At 37.5% G+C, this 21,274-nt stretch overlaps 2 protein-coding genes across 11 annotated transcripts; one reads left to right on the top strand and one right to left on the bottom strand.

Annotated features, from left to right (window-relative positions):
* The first annotated feature begins 2,777 nt into the window (after positions 1–2,777).
* On the top strand, positions 2,778–7,127 carry LOC127085794 (putative disease resistance protein At3g14460). 4 transcript variants are annotated; one of them, XM_051026344.1, is made up of 4 exons: positions 3,020–3,139; positions 3,373–3,476; positions 3,559–6,427; positions 6,740–7,127. In XM_051026344.1, the coding sequence occupies exon 3, from the start codon at positions 3,606–3,608 to the stop codon at positions 6,414–6,416; it is 2,811 nt and encodes a 936-aa protein (XP_050882301.1). In that variant the 5' UTR covers positions 3,020–3,139; positions 3,373–3,476; positions 3,559–3,605; the 3' UTR covers positions 6,417–6,427; positions 6,740–7,127. The 4 variants fall into 4 exon arrangements, with proteins under 4 accessions (XP_050882298.1, XP_050882300.1, XP_050882299.1 ...); XM_051026343.1 differs by lacking the exon at positions 3,373–3,476 and having other exon boundaries at positions 2,840–3,139; XM_051026342.1 differs by having other exon boundaries at positions 2,840–3,139; positions 3,373–6,427.
* A 7,700-nt stretch (positions 7,128–14,827) lies between these two features.
* LOC127085793 (putative disease resistance RPP13-like protein 1) lies at positions 14,828–21,062 on the bottom strand. 7 transcript variants are annotated; one of them, XR_007789270.1, is made up of 4 exons: positions 16,692–16,821; positions 16,566–16,603; positions 15,749–16,453; positions 14,828–15,288 (listed from the first exon to the last, which is right to left on the bottom strand). XR_007789270.1 is itself a non-coding variant. In XM_051026337.1 (4 exons), the coding sequence occupies exon 1, from the start codon at positions 20,941–20,943 to the stop codon at positions 17,215–17,217; it is 3,729 nt and encodes a 1,242-aa protein (XP_050882294.1). In that variant the 5' UTR covers positions 20,944–21,062; the 3' UTR covers positions 14,828–15,288; positions 15,749–16,090; positions 16,908–17,061; positions 17,202–17,214. The 7 variants fall into 7 exon arrangements, 3 of the variants coding, with proteins under 3 accessions (XP_050882294.1, XP_050882296.1, XP_050882295.1); XM_051026337.1 differs by lacking the exons at positions 16,566–16,603; positions 16,692–16,821 and adding exons at positions 16,908–17,061; positions 17,202–21,062 and having other exon boundaries at positions 15,749–16,090; XM_051026339.1 differs by lacking the exons at positions 16,566–16,603; positions 16,692–16,821 and adding exons at positions 16,908–17,061; positions 17,202–21,062 and having other exon boundaries at positions 14,828–15,209; positions 15,749–16,090.
* Between the last annotated feature and the right edge of the window lie 212 nt (positions 21,063–21,274).

The raw sequence follows: 21,274 nt of genomic DNA, 5'->3' as shown, positions 1-21,274 counted from the left end.
ATTTCTAATTTAATTTTGTCCATAATAATAGTTAAATTTTGTTGGATTTGATTTGCTCTATAAAGTTCTCCAATAAAATATATAATTTATTTTTAATTCAAATTCAAATTTTCTCCATTTAAATTAAACACAATGCATTGCATTAAAATAGTAACGATTCTGATCGAATCAAAACCAGATTTTTGCCCCAAAAATGCAACAACATTAACCATTTGTCCAACATTGACCAACTATCCGAAAACACATTGATTTGCAGTGCACATGTTGGAACAACTAATTCCACATGTTGCAGAAGTACTTCCAAACTCATTCCTCTCCATAACTTAAAGATCTTCTGATGTAGAGTGAATCCTTGATAGAAAACATCCTTCAATACCATTTGTCTGTTGCAATAGACCAGATGTTGCAACTAACAATACCATTTGTCTTAATGATGGAGATAAAATGTTGTACAACACATGTTGGAACATCATATTACATCAGAGCATCCAAAATGACTCTTCTCTGTATAAGTCTTCTTTTTAGAGTAATTCTTGGACCAAACCCTCCTTGAAGGTACATTCAATCAAATCCTCTTTGACTGAAACAAACCCAAATCTTTTCTAATTGATTTTGGATTATCAACAAAAACTTCTTCCCAAAAGAAGCACTTTGGATCATCTGAAGAAATCAACTTCTCAACACTTCTAAATGACATCAGAAAACAATTATAACTCAAATCTTAAGCCTATTGCGTAACTAGTTCTGTCAGCACTTTAGCCAAATAATTTTTGTTTAATTGGTTATGTCAAGCACTTTAGCCAACAACACTTCTTGGCAATAACCTCAGATTCTAAAACACATGCTGGAATATCTTGTTCTACATATTGCCTAAAGTATATTTTGTACACATGTTGCTTTGTCTAATGCAGTCAATCCAAAAGGAACAACACGACATTTACACCATCATTGCTGAATATATATATATATATATATATATATATATATATATATATATTACTTATGTATTAAATCTTATCGAGATTACATCGTTGATGATAATATATCAAAAAAAGTGTATTGATTACAATCTAGAATGTATCAAAAGATGCATCGCCACCTAAATCTACTACTGGTTCTTCCTTCGACTTTTCCTTATTTGATTCTCTTTCAAGCTCGCTCAATTTGGTGAACTTTTCCATCCTTTTCAGAAAGTGATCCGACCAAGTTTCCGCCTCTTTGTGGAATATGTTGTGTTAATTTTGTGAACTCTTCCATCATTTCATTAGTGCGGTGTCTTGATCGGTGACAATTAAATTCATCATGTTTTCTTGGTCCTTCAACAAAGTCTTACACATTTCCAAAGTCCATGTAACATTGACCTCTTTTTTCGGATTCCAAAAATGCAAATCCCACTGAAAAAATCTTCTCCGTAGAAGTAACACCAACAATTTCCAGAAGCAAAAGCCTATACTTTTTTGTCTTATACATTGGATCAATTATGAGGATAATGAGAAATGTGTTTAACAACTTGATACTTTCGGGATGAGTTCAAAATATGTCACGAACAGTGACTTTATTCTCACAAACTATGTACATAGAAACATAGTGGTTATCATCCAAAAGCTTCAAAAGTTATTGCGTTTTGGATCTTTGACCACTTATTGTCATGTTGTTTCAATAACACACATTGTACACCTTCTTGATATTTGGAACACTTTCAAGTCTTTTTCGTTTCAAATCTTCAACGACACTCTGATTAAAAACATGTCTGGAACAATTTCCTTCTCCCCTGGTTTAAGTTGACGTATGATGGGATGACCAGCTAGTTCGGTTTGCAATGCATGATTATGTATATCGGAAACCACATTAAATTTCCATGTATCATTCACCTTACAGTATCCACGCAATTTAAACAGACACTCATATTTTCTCGATCCGGTGTCATCACGTTTCAACTTCCAAATCGGTGGAACGTATGTGCTACTTCTCTCGCATATCATGGTTGCAAATGTTTGCCTTCTATTTGAACCATTTTCAGACCTTTCGATTACAATGCCAAACCCCGATTTCCTTTCCTCCATTGGACTCATTGAAGCATATGTTAACGAGCAGTAAACAGTTGTTCATTTCTAAAATGTTGACCAACATCTATCTCGACAACAACCGGTCTAGCACCCAGTTTAACGCCATCTTTCACTTCATCCAGTTTAACATCATCCCTCACTTCATCCAGTTTTACATCATTACTTATCGCAACTTTGAGAAACATATATGGGTGCACCATATCTAATACGAACAAAAACATAAAAACGATTTAAAAACTCATAGTAGCAGGAAAATCCGGAGATTCAAATTTGAAACATGTAAAGGTAAATTCAGAGATGCACATCTAGACGTAACATATATTTTTCAGCTCAAAAACAAGATTAATGCAAACAGTAAAGGATGGAATGAGCAGTAAAACACAAGAATGGTGATTTGGAGTCAAAAAATTGATTGAGAATGATTCTTTTAGGATTTTGGATTATGGAGATGGTATGGAGTGTGAAAGAGATGATCATGCAAGTGCAAGGTGATCATAAATTCAATTTTTTATTTAATATTTTCGGATATGTATCTCCAAATTTACTCCAAACTAATTTTTGACAAAAATATGATGATAATATGATTTACGAAAAATATATTGATTTAAAGTACGTGCTGAGATGTATTTCCAAATATATTCGAAGGTAATTTCAAGTTTTTAGTGGTGTGAGTCCCACCTTGAAAATATAAGCCGCCACTTGATGTGATTTGACAGCCTCTTTTCTACACCCACCCGTGAAAGAAAAGACTTCAGCTTATAAAAAAAAACTTGCATATTCTTCTTCTTACAAACAAAGTAACTAACGGAGGCCATTCATGGAGAACTCTCAAATTCTATGAAGGTGTTGTTAGAAAGGATTGTTTCTGCTCTACGCTTCGACAACTACTTGAGCATGAGTAGTAGCCTTTCACTCATGAAAAAGCTTCAGAAAACACTGCTGGATCTTCAAGATGTACTATATCATGCTAACAAGAAACTCATCCCCACTCAAGCTAACAACAGATCGCTGGATTTGCTCAAACGTGTTGTTTTTCAAGTTTCCAATTTGCTTGACGAAAGCGATTTTTTACGGTATGCTACCATACTTACTGCGAATCAGCTCAAAATTTATTATCGATTAAGTTTTTTAATTGCACTGATCAAGTCTAAAACGGAAAATCTAATTCAAATATTACAAGGCTTAAGTTCAGGTGACGATGAATCTTCTATATATGGAAGAGAGGCCGATATAAAAAAACTTGAACGTCTTTTGTTGTCTAGTGATAGTGATAGTGAAAGTAAAATAAGAGTGATTTCCATGGTAGGTATGGGAGGGATTGGCAAAACAGCTCTTGCCAAACACCTTTACAATGATCCTCAAGTTAAGGCCAAATTTGAGTTAAAATTGTGGGCCGATTTCTCAAATGAGGTAGATGATTTCAGTGTTTTTGAAACCATTCTTGAATCTATTACTACTTCACAAACAACCATTTACCCAATTTTTTTGCTAGTATTGGACGGTGTGTGGGATGCAAGATCTATCAATTGGACATTACTGATGGATATCTTTAATGCTGGGGAATCGGGAAGTAAGATCATTGTCACAACAAGAGATGAAAGAGTCGCACTATCCGTGCAAACCTTTCTTTCTGTCCACTATCTGAGACCCTTGAAAGTTGAAGATTGTTGGTCTTTACTTGCCGAACACGCATTTGGAGCACATAACTACCAACAACGATCCTATCTAGAAGAAGTTGGCACATTTAAAAAAGAAATTGTCAGAAAAATTGCAAAAGAGTGTGATGGATTACCATTAGCCGCGGTAGAACATGGGGCTCTTCTTCGCATCTCAGTAAACCCATATGATTGGAATTATGTGCTAGAAAGTCACTTTCAGGTAACAACTTATGAGGTGCTAGCTTCTCTCGAATTGAGCTACAATTTCCTTTCTTTTCCTTTAAAACGGTGTTTTCAATATTGTTCAATTTTTCCGAAGAAGTCCGTCTTAGAAAAAAAGATGGTAGTTCAGTTGTGGATTGCAGCAGGCTTACTTGAATCATCTTCCACAGATCAAGAAAAAGTTGGAGAAGAATACTTTGATGAACTAGTGTCAAGGTCATTGATACATCGACAATCTATTGGTGATGAGGAAGGAAACTTTGGAATGCACAACTTCATCCATGATCTAGCTACAGAGGTTTCATCTCCATACCGTATCAATATGCACAAACATAACCTACATGGTAGGATGCAGAATTTTTCATACAACAGAGAGACATATGATTCATATGGCAAATTTGATAAATTATACGGATTAAATGGTTTGCGTACCTTTCTAGCATTCCCATTACAAGAACAATTGCCTCTTTGTTTGCTATCTAACAAGGTAGTACATGACTTGCTGCCAACAATGAAACAATTACGCATGTTGTCTCTGTCAAGCTACAAGAGTATCACCGAGGTTCCCAATTCTATTGGAAATTTGTTAGACATGCGATACTTAAATCTTTCTCACACTAATATTGAAAGGCTGCCTACTGAAATATGCAAGCTTTACCATCTGCAGTTTTTGTTGTTGGCAGGCTGTAAAAGGTTCACTGAATTGCCGGAGGACATGGGAAAATTGATCAATCTGCGCCACCTTGACGTTAGTAACACCGCATTGAGGGACATGCCCGCACAAATAGCCAAACTAGAAAATCTCCACACTTTGTCTGACTTTGTTGTCAGCAAACATAATAGTGGATTGAATATTGCAAAGCTAGGAAAACTTCTCCACCTACACAGAAAACTTTCAATCTCACATCTACAAAATGTTAATCACCCCTTTGAAGTAGATCGAGCCAACATAAAGATGAAAGAACAAATAGACGAATTAGTCTTGGAATGGGATTGTGGTAGTACCTTTTTACATTCACAAAGTCAAAGTGTTGTACTTGAAAAGTTGCGACCCTCAACAAATTTGAAAAGTCTCACCATCAAAGGCTATGGTGGAATCAGCTTTCCAAATTGGTTAGGTGATTTTTCATTTAGCAACATGGTGTATTTAAGGATCTCGAATTGTAATGATTGTTTATGGCTTCCACCCCTTGGACAATTGAGTAATCTGAAAGAACTCATTATTGAAGGGATGCAATCAGTGGAGACAATTGGTATTGAGTTCTATGGAAGTGGTGGTTCTTCATTTCAACCATTTCCCTCTTTGGAGATTCTACACTTTGAGAATATGCAAGAGTGGGAGGAATGGGACTTGATTGGAGGTACGACTACAACGTTTCCTAGTCTAAAAACTTTATCGCTTAGTAAGTGCCCGAAACTGATAGTAGGAAACATAATTGACAAATTTCCTTCCTTAACTGAACTTGAGTTAAGTGAATGTCTTTTACTGGTTCAATCAATGCCATTATCTGATCATGTATTTCGGCAACTGATGTTCCCTTTGAACTCTCTTCAACAGCTCACCATAGACGGCATTCCATCTTCAATGTCTTTTCCAACAGATGGTTTGCCAAAAACCTTGAAACTTCTCATAATCAGTAATTGTGAGAATCTAGAATTCCTTCCTCACGACTATTTGCATAATTATACATTGCTTGAGGAATTGAAAATATCTTATAGTTGTAATTCAATGATATCATTTACCTTAGGCACTCTCCCTGTCCTCAAGAGTCTGTTCATTGAGGGTTGTATAAATCTGAAATCAATATTAATTGCAGAAGACGAGTCGGAAAAGAGTCTCTCATTTCTTAGAAGCATCAAAATATGGGATTGTAATAAACTGGAGTCATTTTCCCCAGGTGAATTGGCAACTCCAAATCTCCTTTATATTGCACTGTGGAAGTGTGAGAAGCTTCATTCACTGCCAGAAGCAATGAACAGTCTGGCTAGCCTTCAAGAAATGGAAATCGATAATCTACCAAATCTTCAATCTTTTGTCATAGATGAGTTGCCTAGCCGTTTACAGAAACTATCTGTTGGCTCTGTTGGTGGGATTATATGGGATACTGAGCCAACTTGGGAACACCTCACTTGTCTCTCGGAGTTGCGAATTAACGGCAATGACATAGTGAACACGCTGATGGGACCATTGCTACCTACATCGCTTGTGACACTATGCATTTGTGGTCTTAATGATACAAGCATGGATGAGAAGTGGCTTCAACACCTCACTTCTCTCCAAAACCTTGAGATTATTAACGCTCCCAAACTCAAGTCGTTGCCAAAGAAAGGATTTCCTTCCTCTCTTTCAGTACTAAGTGTGACTCGCTGTCCATTACTGGAAGCAAGTTTACGGAAAAAGCGGGGGAAAGAGTGGCGTAAGATTGCTCACATTCCCTCCATAATTATTGATGACGAATTGATCACATGAGTCTTTTCCGGGTGAGTCTTTTAAATACTGCTTTTGTTGTTTCTTTCATATTATGTTATCATCAATTATTATGAATTTCAATAGTAACATCAAAATACAATATTATAGCACTAGCACTAACTCATTAATTTTAATCATAAAATTCTATTGTGTCACCCCTGCTTCTTCCCGATCTTGTTGTTGCAAGAAGCCAAATTCACCTCAAAACCTGCCACCATGTCCTGTAACTGTTTTTCTGTTCAGGAACAAATGAAAGGAGAAAACACCACTGACTCCAAATTTGACTATTATTTACTTCCATTTCTCTTCGGTTTTTTTTACAGGATATAGAAAGGAGATGACTGCTGGAGTATCTACGACGAGCAACAATTATCTGTCAGATTTGATTTTGCAGCAACTGCTTTCACATAGAACACTGGATGCAGTAGAGAGGATCCATACTCATAAGAATAAAAAGAGGATAGGTTGCATTTTGTTGTGCATATATTGATTTGAGAGACATAATCTCATGAGTTGTAAATAACATTGATGTCACTTTGTATATCATAGTGATCCTCATCACAAATTTGATACCGGACATGTTTTAGCAAGTAAAGCTACGATAGCAAGAAAACCCCAATTTCCATCTTGACCCACATCAACAAGTATTCTATGTATTGATGTAAGAAAACAGGAAACTTAGACAAGTAAAGAAGTTTTTAAGAGTGACTAGGCGGTTGACTTCCGGTTGATTTTTTACATTTAACTTTTACAAGTATAGACTAACAGATTAAATTCTCGATTTTTGATGGATGCGGTGAACAAAGAGAATAGAAAGGAATGATTAAAAATAGGATATTTTGAATTATTTATTTCAAAATGGAGGGCATGTTAGAATTTTTAGAAATAGGGGCAAGGCAGTCGATTAATTGATATACAAATTGCGTAACGCGGTGGTAGGAAAGGAACAGATTTCTTTTATAAAAAATCATTCTTGATTTTGTTGTTATTTCTTTCTCAAGCAATTCTTCATCTTCTTCTTGTTGTTACAAACAAAGTATCTAATGGATGGTATTCAGAAAGAAACAGTTATGTCACTCTCAAACTCTGAAAGTGTTGTTAGAGAAGATTGTTTCTACTCAGCTCGTCGACGTCGACACCTTCCGGATCAAGAATGCTAACATTTCACTTTCGAAAAAGGTGAAGGAAACACTGGTGGATCTTCAACATGTACTTCTTTATGCTAACATGCCAAATTTGAGTTCAAAGTGTGGGCAGATTTCTCAAATCATGTTGATGATTTCAGTGTTTTTGAAAACATTGTTAGATCTATTACTCCAAAAACAAGGAGTAATGGTACAAGTGACATCAACACCGTTTACCCAATTTTTTGCTAGTATTAGATGGTGTGTGGGATGCAAAATCTGTCGATTGGACATTACTGGTGAATATCTTGAATGCTGGGGAAACAGGAAGTAGGGTCATCGTCACAACACGAGATGAAAGAATTGCAGTATCCATGCAAACCATTCTTTCCATCCATTATCTGAGACCGTTGAAAACCGAAGATTGTTGAACTTTACTAGAAGAACATGCATTTGGAGCACATAACTACCACCAACAAGCCAATCTGCAGTTCTTGTTGTTGGCAGGCTGTAAAAGGCTTACTGAATTGCCGGAGGACATGGGAAAATTGATTAATCTGCGCCACCTTGACGTTAGTAACACCGCATTGAGGGAGATGCCAGTACAAATAGCCAAACTAGAAAATCTCCACACTTTGTCTGACTTTGTTGTCAGCAAACATAATGCTGGATTGAATATTGCAGATTTAGGAAAACTTCCCCACCTACATGGAAAACTTTCAATCTCACAGTTACAAAATGTTAATGACCCCGTTGAAGTAGATTGAGCCAATATAAAGATGAAAGAACAAATAGACGAATTAGCCTTGGAATGGGATTGTGGTAGTACTTTTCAAGATTCACAAATTAAAAGTGTTGTACTTGAACACTTGCAACCCTCAACAAATTTGAAAAGTCTCACCATCAAAGGTTGTGGTGGAATCAGCTTTCCAAATTGGTTAGGTGATTTTTCGTTTAGCAACATGGTGTATTTGAAGATCTTGAAATTATGCATTTGTGGTTTTAATGATAAAAGCATTGATGGGATGTCACTTCAACATCTCAGTTCTCTCAAAAACCTTGAAATTGTGAACGCTCCTAATCTCAAGTCTTTGCCCAAAGAATTGCCTTCCTCTCTTTCAGTACTAAGCATCACTCGCTGTCCATTACTGGTAGCAACGTTGCGGAGGAAGCGAGGGAAAGAGTGGCGTAAGATTGCTCACATTCTTGCCATAATTATCGACGACGAATTGATCACATAAATTTCATATCTACACATAAATTTCATATCTAGGCGAGTCTATGAAGTACTTCTTTTTTGTTTCTTTTTTATCATGCACTCACCATTTAATATTAATAACCTCAAAATTACTAACTCATTTTTTAATCATTGCATTAAATTCTACGTCATGTATGGCAGATAAAAAAGTTTCTTAAGGTGATTAGTCTTTTAATAGAGAGTAGATTAGTTTACTATTAGTTTGTTATTGTGTTGTGCTGTGACAGCTGTATATCAGCCGTACAGTTTGTTAGTCTTGAGGTTTCTATATATAAGTGCCTCAGTACCCTTTCTATTAACAACAGATATATGAGAATTACATCTTTCTTCTTCTCTCTCACTCTTATGGTACTGTATCATGGTATCTAGAGCTTCTATTTTCCCGATCCAGTGATCTTCATCCATGGCGTCACCGTTTCGCAGCGACGGCGCTTTTCCTTCCGCTCACGTCAAGCTCTCCGTTAAGCTTGATGATAAAAATTTCAAGCAATGGAAGCAGTAAATCGATGGAGTTGTGCATGGCCATAAGCTTCAACGCTTTGTCACTGTTCCGATGATTCCGCGGCGATCTCCGATGACTTCTAATCCGAATCTCGGTGAAGTCATGGATGCGTATCTCGATTGGGAGCAGGAGGATGCTCTCGTCTGCACGTGGCTTCTCTCCACAATTTCTGACTCGCTTCTTCCCAAACTCGTTGACTGTACTCACGCGTGGCAAGTCTGGACGGAAGTTCACCGTTACTTCGTCGCGCAACTCACGACGAAGGCTCGTCAATTACGCTCCGAACTACGTCGTCTCTCCAAAGGCAATCTCACGATTGATGCGTTCATGGCGCGTGTTCGCGAAATCAATGAATCGTTGATTTCAGTTGGCGATCCTGTTCCGCTTCGTAACCTAATTGAGATTGTGCTGGATGCGCTTCCTGAGGAGTATGATTCTATTGTTGCTGCTGTCAATAGCAAGGAAGATCTCAGTACGTTAGAGGATCTTGAGTCAAGTCTTCTTGCTCATGAGTCGCGATTGGAGAAACACGGGAAAGCGATTCTTACTGAACCTGCATCTGTTAATTTAACGTAGGTTCCGTCGTCTGAATCATCTTCTCCGGCTGATTCTGTTTCTCAGACTTCTGACTCGTTTCCCACTGGTACTAGTCACGTCACTGCTCACGCTGAAAACAATGGTTACAACTCAAGAGGAGGTCGTTCAGGGCGTGGTGGCGGTCGTTTTGGTCGTAACGGTGGTCGTTTTGGCAAGACTCAGTGTCAAATCTGTCACAAAGGTGGACACGATGCATCTGTCTATTACTACAGGTACTCCCAGTCTTCTTCAATGTCGTTTCCACCGCAACGTGCTCCCTTCAATCCATTTCTGGCGAATGCTCGTCCTGTTTATGCTCTTGCGTTTGGTTATCCTTCGCCTAGATCAGCTGCACCACGACCTTCTCTACCTCAAGCCTTTGTGGCTAGTTCTGATTCCAACTTCAGTAACCAATGGTGGTATCCAGACTCAGGTGCGTCACATCATGTTACACCTGATTCTTCTAACGTGCCTGATGCTCAATCCGTGACTGGTTCTGAACAAGTCTTCATGGGAAATGGCCAAGGTTTGTCCATCAACTCCATAGGTTCCATGAAATTTCCCTCTTCTCATTTGTCTCACAAACCACTCACATTTCACAACTTACTTCTTGTTCCTCACATCACCAAAAACCTCATTAGTGTGAGTAAATTTGCACAAGATAACCAGGTTTTCTTTGAATTTCACCCCTATTTTTGTCTTGTCAAATTTCAGGGTTCTTCTGAGGTGCTTCTTCATGGTATTGTTGGAGATGATGGTCTTTACAAGTTTCAGCTTCCCTCTTCTCAAGTGTCCAAGTCTTTGTCTAGTCTCAACTCTAGCACAACTTTAGACTTGAATAATTGTAATCCTAGGGTTTCAAGTAACACTGTTTCTCATTCTAATGACAATAGTCATATTGTTACTGATTGTAATACTTCATTTTCTGTGAATAAAAGTGATGTTTCTGCTGTTAATTTGCCTATGGTTTATTCTACTGCCAAGTCTGTTCACCCTCTCAGCAAGTATGCTCTGTGGCATACCAGGTTGGGTCATCCCCATCATCAAGTCCTTGCTGAAGTGCTCAAAACCTGTTGCATTTCTCTTCCTTCTAAGTCTGCAGCAGAGTTTTGTTCTGCTTGTTGCTTAGGGAAATCTCACAGACTTCCTACTTCCCTCTCTACCACAGTCTACACTCATCCCTTGGAATTAGTGGTCTGTGATTTATGGGGCCCTGCACCTATCAAATCTTCAGGTGATTACACCTATTTTCTGACTTGTGTAGATGCTTTCTCTAGGTTTACCTGGATCTTCCCTCTTAGGCTAAAGTCTGAAACCTTTTCCCAATTTGTTCAATTCAAAACTATGGTAGAACTTCAATTTAACCATAAGATCAAAGTAGTTCAAACTGATGGAGGTGGTGAGTTTAGGCCTCTCACCAAATACCTCAATGATCTTGGAGTTGTTCATAGATTTACCTGTCCCCATACCCACCATCAGAATGGTATTGTTGAGCGCAAGCACAGACACATTGTTGAAACAGGCTTGGCCCTGTTAGCTCACTCTCACTTGCCTTTTCAAATGTGGGATCATGCCTTTATTACAGCCACTTATCTCATTAACAGACTTCCTAGCGTGTCTCTTGAGAATTAAACTCCATATTTCAAGCTGTTTCACAAGTTTCCTGATTATGCTCACTTAAGAGTTTTTGGATGTGCTTGTTTTCCCTTCCTACACCCTTATAACTCTCACAAATTGGATTTTAGATCTCAAGAGTGTGTTTTCCTTGGTTACTCCACCATTCATAAGGGCTACAAGTGTCTATCTGCTTCTGGCAAAATTTATGTCTCTAGGGATGTTATTTTCAATGAGTCTAAGTTTCCTTACTCTACTATTTTTCCATCTTCTGTCACTATGCAATCCTCATCATCCTCTTCTACCTCTTCTGACTGGTCTTTTCCTCTTGCTTCTACCATCCCTGCTTCTGCTACTAGGGTCGTTTCTGTTGTGCCTATTACTCAGATTCCCTCTGTTCCCACCACTCCTTCTCATGCTCACTCTGCAGCTCTTAGCAATTTCAGTCCTACTCATGCTAATTCTGCTGCTTCCCCTGTTTCTGCCCTACCTTCTATGCCTGCCGACTCTGTTAATTCTTCTTCTATATCTGCTACACCAGCCAATTCTCTGTCTGTTACTCCTCTGCATTCTGACATTGCTGAGGCTGCCACTATTTCCTCTTCTTTTACCCCTGTCTCTGAGTCATCCAACAATTCTGTTCCCACACTTCCTAACCCTTCTATTCATCCTAACAATGTTCACTCCATGCAAACAAGAGCTAAGAGTGGCATCACTAAGCCTAAACTTCATCCTACTCTCTTGCTTACTCACATGGAACCTAGCTCTGTTGGACAAGCCTTGTCTTCTCCTCATTGGCTTCAGGCCATGAAAGATGAGTATAATGCATTGTTGAAGAATCAGACCTGGACCTTGGTGTCTCCAACTATTTCTAGGAAGCCAATTGGTTGCAAGTGGGTTTTTAGGGTCAAGGAGAACCCTGATGGAACCATCAACAAATACAAGGCTAGATTAGTGGCCAAAGGTTTCCATCAACAGGCTGGCAGTGATTTTACAGAAACTTTCTCTCATGTGGTCAAGTCTGTAACTGTCAGAACTGTTCTCACTCTTGCTGTGACTCACATGTGGTATATACAACAAATTGATGTGAATAATGCCTTCTTAAATGGCACACTTGAAGAGGAAGTTTACATGGAGCAGCCTCCTGGTTTTGAAGTTGCAGACAAGACTCTGGTTTGCAAATTAAACAAAGCCATTTATGGCCTCATGCAGGCTCCAAGAGCCTGGTTTGATAAACTCAAGGGTTCTCTCCTAAGTCATGGGTTTCATGCTAGTAAGTGTGATCCTAGCCTCTTTCTCCTTCATACTGGCAGCCTAAGCATTATGGTTTTGGTGTATGTTGATGATATAATCATCACTGACAATTCTTCTGCCTTTATCAGTGGCTTAATTACTCAGTTAAATTCTGATTTCTCCCTCAAACAGCTTGGGAATTTGGACTATTTCCTTGGCATAGAAGTGACTCATCTGCCCAATGGTTCCTTGCTTCTTTCCCAAGCCAAATACTTGATTGATCTGCTAGCCAAAGTAAACATGCTCAATGCCAATGGCGTGCCCACTCCCATGGTGTCTACTAGTAAACTTTCTAGGTTTGGGTCTGAACCAGTCTCTGATCCCACACAGTTCAGGTCTGTGGTGGGTGCTCTTCAGTATGCTACACTCACCAGGCCTGAGATCTCATTCTCTGTTAATAAAGTGTGCCAATTTCTGTCAAACCCTTTGGAGGAGCATTGGAAAGCAGTTAAAAGGATACTGAGATATTTCAGTGGGACTCTGCACTATGGTTTATTGATTCAGCCTGATGTGTCTCATCAACCTCTGTCTTTACTTGGTTTCTGTGATGCTGACTGGGTATCAGATCCTGATGACAGGAGGTCAACCTCAGGAGCTTGCTTATTTCTAGGTCCTAATCTTATTTCTTGGTGGTCCAAGAAACAGCAGTTGGTGGCAAGGTCAAGTGCTGAAGCTGAGTACAGGAGCATGACTTAGCTAGCATCTGAAATCATCTGGGTGCAGTCTCTACTGCAGGAACTTCACTGCAGATTTCACACTCCTAAATTGCTTTGTGATAACCTAAGCACTGTAACTCTTGCACATAACCCTGTTTTGCACAGTAGGACAAAACATATGGAATTGGACATATTTTTTGTAAGGGAGAAAGTGATCTCTAAGAACCTAATTGTGGAGCATGTTCTTGCTCAAGATCAGTGGGCAGACTTGTTGACCAAACCTCTCTCAGCCATCAAGTTCCTACCACTGCGTGACATACTGAAAGTGTTCAATAAACTTAGTTTAGTTGACACACCCTCAGTTTCTAAGGGGGACTAATAGAGAGTAGATTAGTTTACTATTAGTTTGTTATTGTGTTGTGCTGTGACAGCTGTATATCAGTTGTACAGTTTGTTAGTCTTGAGGTTTCTATATATAAGTGTCTCTGTACCCTTTCTATTAACAACAGATATATGAGAATTACATCTTTCTTCTTCTCTCTCACTCTTATGGTACTGTATCACCTTCTACCCTCGGTTTTCATGTATGGCAGATAAAATAATTTCCTGAGTTTTTTCTTTTGTCCCTCTTTGGCACATTTGTGGCCACCTGAGTATCTTCAATTAGTTTCTTATATTTGGTTATAATATCATACTGGTTATCTTGCATAGCAGTGGCATCTAATTTATAACAGAACCAGTTTATTTATGTCACTTTATTAACTTCATTTGTTTATTTTAATACTTTTAACTGAGTGAATGACAAATGTTAATGACAATGTTTATGCGAGTTTTCATTAATTGATCAAAAAATTTAGACCGGTTTGTGACCTGAGTAAACCTTACTAGCTCCTACTCATGTGAACACTTTATCTTGTAGTTGATGAAGACAACTTGACAAGCATCAATTATGACCTACTTACCCAGTAAGGATCCAAATTGGGAAGAGTCTTTGATACATTATTGCTGATAATTAATAGGAATAGAAAATTGAAACAAGTTATGATTAACGAATATATCATTTTCACTTGCATCTGAATTAGAACTCACATGACTATAAAACCCTCATTGTATTCTAAAGCATTTTCGTTCCATTAACGTGACACACAATGTACTAGTATAATTAAGATTATTGAATTCGAGCATGCATCAAATGAGCATTCGGAATTTACAATCTTAAAAATGTTGCAAGCCCCTTAATGCACGTTTGAATCCTATATTATGAACTATGTGTTTCCTGAAGCACTTATGTTTTAAAATTGAATTACATCGCTCTAAATAAAGATGCTCTTCGTGATTCTAGAAAGTTATCGAAGTGAAACTTGACAATGTACCTCAAATTGTCGATGTGAAAGTTGACAGTATACCTCCAATCATGTATTGTAATGGTTGTCGGCTACAGATTAAAACCGAAAAAAATTGACTTCCCCAGATGAATTGTTGACATGGGTTCGAGATGGAGCAAAAAAAGGTAAGATTTACTACTGTTTATTCAAAATCAAATCTAGGTGGGAAAATAGAATTTTATTTCAAGTGTTGAAATGTCTTCACTACAGGTCAAGAAAATGGTTCTGCAATTTCTGTAACAGAACTGGATATATTGTTGATATGCCAACTAAACTCTTGCCAGCATGGCTCTCTACTCCTCGTGGCTTGGATGCTCCTTTTCTGAATGCGTGAAATATAGGATAAATGTGCCATGGCTTTTGTCGAGGAACTCTCAACGAAGGCCTGCATATTCCCCAAACATCATTCAGATTTGTGGAGAAAACCATTTGACGAATCTACCTCCAGTTTAACAAATACAAACCTGACATAAAAATAGGCACGGACAGTATTTTAGGCACTAATGACGGAGTTGGACAGTGTTTGTTAAGAGATTACAATAAATTAACATATATAGGATTCCAGGAAAATAAAACAAACATTCTAAATTACAAAACTTACTATTCCAGTATTTCTAAAGGTGCACAAATATAGTACACGATAAAGCCTAACTAACTACCAACAAGAAAAACTACATGTCAAGCCTGGCCAGTTGCATCGACCGTATCATGATCGACACCGATGCCTAGCAGAAATAAGTAATTTTGCAGATGCAAAAACAACATGATACAGACCAAAATGTGAGCAAAAATTACATGATACAACCAAATAACATGATGCAAATATAGGCGTAAAAATGAAATCGTACATACACTTAATGGTGAGTGAAAATGAAAGTAAAGACCATACATGTAAGATATGAGTAAAAAAGAAAATGTACATACACTTGATAGTATCCTGCTAAGTTATGATCCCGCTAAGAGATCTCAATCCTGACCATGCCGGCAACAGGAAACGGTCTTGCTACGATTGTAGCACGCTCCGGCAGCCATTGCACATAGGATCGTATGATCCTACAACCGAGCGATCAATCTTGACTATGTTGCTTGATACAACTAACTTTTGCAAACTCCTTTTGGTGATGCCATGGAGAGAGCATAAAGAGAAAATCCCAAGGAAGATACTAGTTTTTGAAATGTCGGAGTCATCTCTTGTATCATGCTTAAAATAGTTTTCACATGTAACCACAAGCAGTGCATGAATCTATCGCTTTATCTACTTCAGAGCTGTAAGAAGAAAACAGGTTTGAAACAACAACCGTAGATAAGAAACTAACAAGATTCCCAAAGTGGCTACAAATTTATTTGAGATTCATGTGACAGAAAGGGACAGACAATGGTTTTTTGCAGCATCTATGACATGCTCCTTCCCAATACTAGATATGCCAAAACACAGATATTTTCAGAAAACAGAAGACTTGTTTATACCTCCTTTTCTGACTCTGCAATAAACTACAACTGTGACAGAAGTAAACACTTGGATTTTGCAGATTAACATTATTTTATTAGACTTAGGTTTCAGAAATTGAAGTGGAAGGTAATGTTTGTCTTGAATTTGGACAGAGGTTTGAACAACGCCCGAGTATTTAACTAGCAGAGAAGCGAAAGATAAATTTTTATTATTTTTCTAGAACTAAAAACTAAAGTGCGCTCTGAATTAAATATTTCATCACAAGTAAATGTTTCATTTAGGTTCACTTACAAGCTATTGATGGAACATATACTTTATCTACTTTAAAACTGTAAGACAATAACCAGTTAGAAACTATAACCTAAAATTTATTTGGAACTCATATGCCAAAGAGGGACAAAAAAAAAACTCACTAACTTAATTTTGATACACCACAGCATTATCTGAAGGCTTTTGAGCAGAATCTTTAATAAGCTCCACCCAAACACAATTGATCTCAAAATCATTAATTTTCATAAAAGAGAAGAGTTCCACCTCTTTTTCTAAATCATGCAAGATACTTAAGAGAGTAAATAATAACATGTAAAAACAAACTCATTAAACTACATATAGTCATGAAGACAAATAGAGTACCTAACAAATTATTTGAAGTCAGTTGTTATTTCTCCTTTTCATCTGTTCCACATCAGTAAAACATTTACTGGACTTGGTTGCAGTTCATTCATGCGAATTTGGTTTCTCACAACGGCAACATTGGAAAGAATCAGAGATGACACAGAATATAATTCTATATTTAAAAAAAGAAAAGAAAAGAAAAGAGATAGTGTTATAATACTGTGTTTTGTTGTTATAATTGAAATTAATAATAATTATTGATGATTACATAATAAGAAAGAAACGAAAAAAAGAAGTATTTCAGAGACTCACCAAGACATGAAACTTATGTGATCAATTCGTCATTTATAATTATGGCAGGAATGTGAGCAATCTTACGCCATTCGTTCCCTCTCTTCCTCCGCAAACTTGCTTCCAATAATGGACAGCGAGTCACGCTTAGTACTGAAACAGAGGAAGGAAATCCTTTTTTTGGCAATGACTTGAGTTTGGGAGCATTAATAATCTCAAGGTTTTGGAGAGAAGTGAGATGTTGAAGCGACATTCCATCGATGCTTGTATCAATTAGACCACAAATGCATAACTTCACAAGTGATGCAGGTAGAAATAGCCCCATTAGCAAATTTTCTGTATCATTGCTGTTAATCCGCAACACTGAAAGACGGCTGAGATGATTCAAAGGTGACATAATCCCTCCAACAGAACCAACAGTCAGTTCTTGTAAACTGCTAGGTAAATTGAATATGAGAAAAGATCCAAGATTTGGTAGATTATCAATTTCCATTTCTTGAAGGCAAACTAGAGTCTGCATTGCTTCTGGTAGTGAAGGAAGCTTCTCACACTTCCACAATGCAAAATAAACGAGGTTTGGAGTGGCCAATCCACCTAAGGGAAATGACTCCAGTACATTACAGTCCCATATTTTGATGCTTCTAAGAAATGAAAGACTCTTTTGCGATGCATCTTCAGCGATTAATATTGATTTCAGATTTTTACAACCCTCGATAAATAGACTCTTAAGGACAGGGAGAGCACCTAAGGTAAATGATATCATTGAATTACAACTATAAGATATTTTTAATTTCTCAAGCGATGTGTAACTGGACAAGTATTCACGAGGAAAAAACTCTAAACTCTCACAATTATTGATTATGAGCGACTTCAATGTCTTTGGTAGACCGTCTGTTGGGAAAGACATCAAAGACGACAAGCCATCTACAGTCAACTGTCTAAGAGAATTTAGAGGGAACATCAACTGCCTTAATACATTATTTGATGATGGCTTTGACTGCACTTGTAGAGCACATTCTCTTAACTCAAGCTCAATTAAGGAAGGAAATTTTTCAGGTATATTTCCTACTATCAATTTCGGACACTTACTTAGTGACAGAGTTTTTAGACTAGGAAACTTTGTAGTCGTACCACTAGTCAAGTTCCATTCTTCCAACTCATGCATATCCACAAAATGTAGAATCTCCAGGGAGGGAAATGGTTGAATTAAAGAGTTATCACTTCCATAGAACTCAGTACCAATTGTTTGTATTGATTGCATCCCTTCGATAATGAGTTTTTTCAGATTAACCAACTGTCCAAGGGGTGGAAGCCATAAACATTCATCACAATTTGAGATCTTCAAATACACCATGTTGCTAAACAAAAAATCACCCAACCAATTTGGAAAGTTGATTCCACCATAACCTTTGATAGTGAGACTTTTCAAATTGGTTGAGGGTTGCAAATGTTCAAGCACAACACTTTTAATTTGTGAATCTGGAAAAGTACTACCATAATCCCATTCCAAAGCTAATTCATCTATTTGTTCTTTCATCTTTATATTCGCTTGATCTACTTCAAAGGGGTCATTAATATTTTGTAGCTGTGAGATGGAAAGTTTTCCATGTAGGTGGGGAAATTTTCCCAACTCTGCAACCTTCAGCCCATCATTATGTTTGCTGACAACAAAGTCTGACAAAAATTGGAGATTTTCTAGTTTAGCTATCTGTACAGGCATCTCCCTCAATGCGGTGCCACTAACGTCAAGGTGGCGCAGATTAACCAATTTTCCTATGTCTTCCGGCAATTCAGTGAGCTTTTCACAGCCAGCCAACAACAAGAACTGCAAATTGTAAAGCTTGCATGTTTCAGAAGGTAGCCTTTCAATCTTAGTGTGAGAAAAATTTAAGTACCGCAAGTATAACAAACTTCCAATAGAATTGGGAACTTCAGTGATACTTTTGTAGTTTGACAAGGACAACACCCGTAATTGTTTCATTGTTGGCAACAACTCATGTACTACCTTATTCGATAGCAAATGACAAGGCATTTGTTCTTGTAATGGTAATGCTAGAAAGGTGCGTAGCCGTTTTAATCCAGACAATTCATCAAATTTATTAAATGAGTCATATAGCCCTCTATTGTATGACAAATAGTGTACACTTTCATGTAGGTTATGTTCGTCCAACCTCTTACAATATGGAGATGAAACCATTGTAGTTAAATCATGGATGACGTTATGCATTTCAAAGTTTGCTTCCGCATCACTGATAGATCGTCGTTGTATCAACGACCTTGACACTAGTACATCGAAGTACTCTTCTCCAACTTCTTCCAAACTTTCTTGACCTGGGTACAACTCTACCAAGTCTTCTGCAATCCACAACTGAACTACCAATTTTTTTTCTAAGATGGATTTCTTCGGAAAAATAGAGCAATATGCAAAGCATCGTTTTAAAGGAGTTGAAAGAGAATGGTAGCTCGACTCTAGAGCAACACGCACCTCCTGATTTGACGAGCCCCAAATGTTACTTTCTAGCACAAAATTCCAATCATCTGAGGACAATTTGGAGTGAAGAAGAGTCCCAAGTTCTATTGCAACTAGTGGTAATCCATCACACTTTTTCACAATCTCCCAGCCAATTTTCTCTAGATAGGATTGTTGTGGGTTGTCACGTGCTCCAAATGCATATCTAGAAAATAAAAACCAACAATCTTCACTTCCAAGAGGTCTTAAGTAATGAACAAAAAGAAGGGTTTGCATGGATCTTGCAACTCTTTCATCCCGTGTTGTGATGATGATCCTACTATTTGTTTCCACAGCATTAAAGATGTCCATGAAAGATATCCAATCAACCGATTTTGTATCCCACACATCATCCAATACTAGCAAAAAGCTTGAAGTAGTTAAAATTTTCTTCAATGATACAAATAGAAGATTCGGGTAATAGGTAGTCATCCGACTAGTGTAACTTCCTCTTGTATTGTCAAATTCAACCGTTTGAGAATTCAAGTTATCACTACTGATTGATTGCAAAGTGATAGACTCAAGAATGGTTTTAAAAACTCTATAAACATCAAAATCTTTGGAGATACATATCCACACTTTGAACTCAAATTTGTCCATAACTTGTGGATCATTGTAAAGGTGTTTAGCAAGAGTTGTTTTCCCAATCCCTCCCATACCTACAATGGAAATCATTCTTATTTTACTATCACCATCACTATCACTAAACAACAAAAGATCTTTGAGCTTGTTCATATCACTTTCTCGTCCATAAATAACAGAAGATTCATCCTCCAAAATAGAACTTGTAGGAGTTCCATGGAAAGCATTAGTGTAATTAGAAAACCCCAATCCAGCTTGTTGTTGTCTCAAAATCAAGTATTGTAACCTTTCAATTAATCTTTGCATTTCATAGTTGATGAGCTCGCGAAACTGTTTGAAACTGGAAGGGAAAAAGTCACGCACCTTAGTAGAAGGAGTTAGGGTTTCAGAGTCGTTGATTTGGTCAAGCAAAGTGTGAAGTTGAAAGATAACGTATCTGACGATGTCGAACCATTCCTTGAAAATAGGATGGTTGATCTGTTTCTCCTCATCATGATGATGATGATGAACAAGTACAGATTGAAGATTGAACAGTGTTGTCTTCAGGTTTATCAAGAGTAAATCGTCAAGCTTGGAACTCTGGTAGTAGCAGATGAATTCTGGAGAAAAGAGCTTTTGTAACAACACTTTCACAGAAGCTGAGATGAGTTTTTCTTCAACAATATTCGCCATTGTTTCTTGCGTTGTTTGTAAGAAGAAGAAAAAGAATTTCAGAGAAGTCACATCGAAATGATATTTTAGTAAGTCTCCATTTACAAGTGGATGTAAAAGAAAAAGCTGACTGGGTGGGTGGATGGAAGGGCTATAAAGTGGATAACTATTTTTTTTTAAGTGTTTAAATGCATTTTTGAGAAAAAAAATTCAAAATAACCATTTATTTTTAAAAAAATTCAATTATTCAAAAAAATTACCAAAATAATCAGGTTTCGTAGAGGATATGCCAGATGAATTGGCGCAACCTCAATGCAGTAAGAGGAGGCGCCAATAGCATTGACGCATGCAT

This window comes from Lathyrus oleraceus, chromosome 5, assembly GCF_024323335.1.
Source record: "Lathyrus oleraceus cultivar Zhongwan6 chromosome 5, CAAS_Psat_ZW6_1.0, whole genome shotgun sequence".
NCBI classification, from domain to species: Eukaryota; Viridiplantae; Streptophyta; class Magnoliopsida; order Fabales; family Fabaceae; genus Lathyrus; species Lathyrus oleraceus.
Note: the sequence above shows the minus strand (reverse complement) of the source record. Positions and strands in the feature narration are given on the sequence as shown.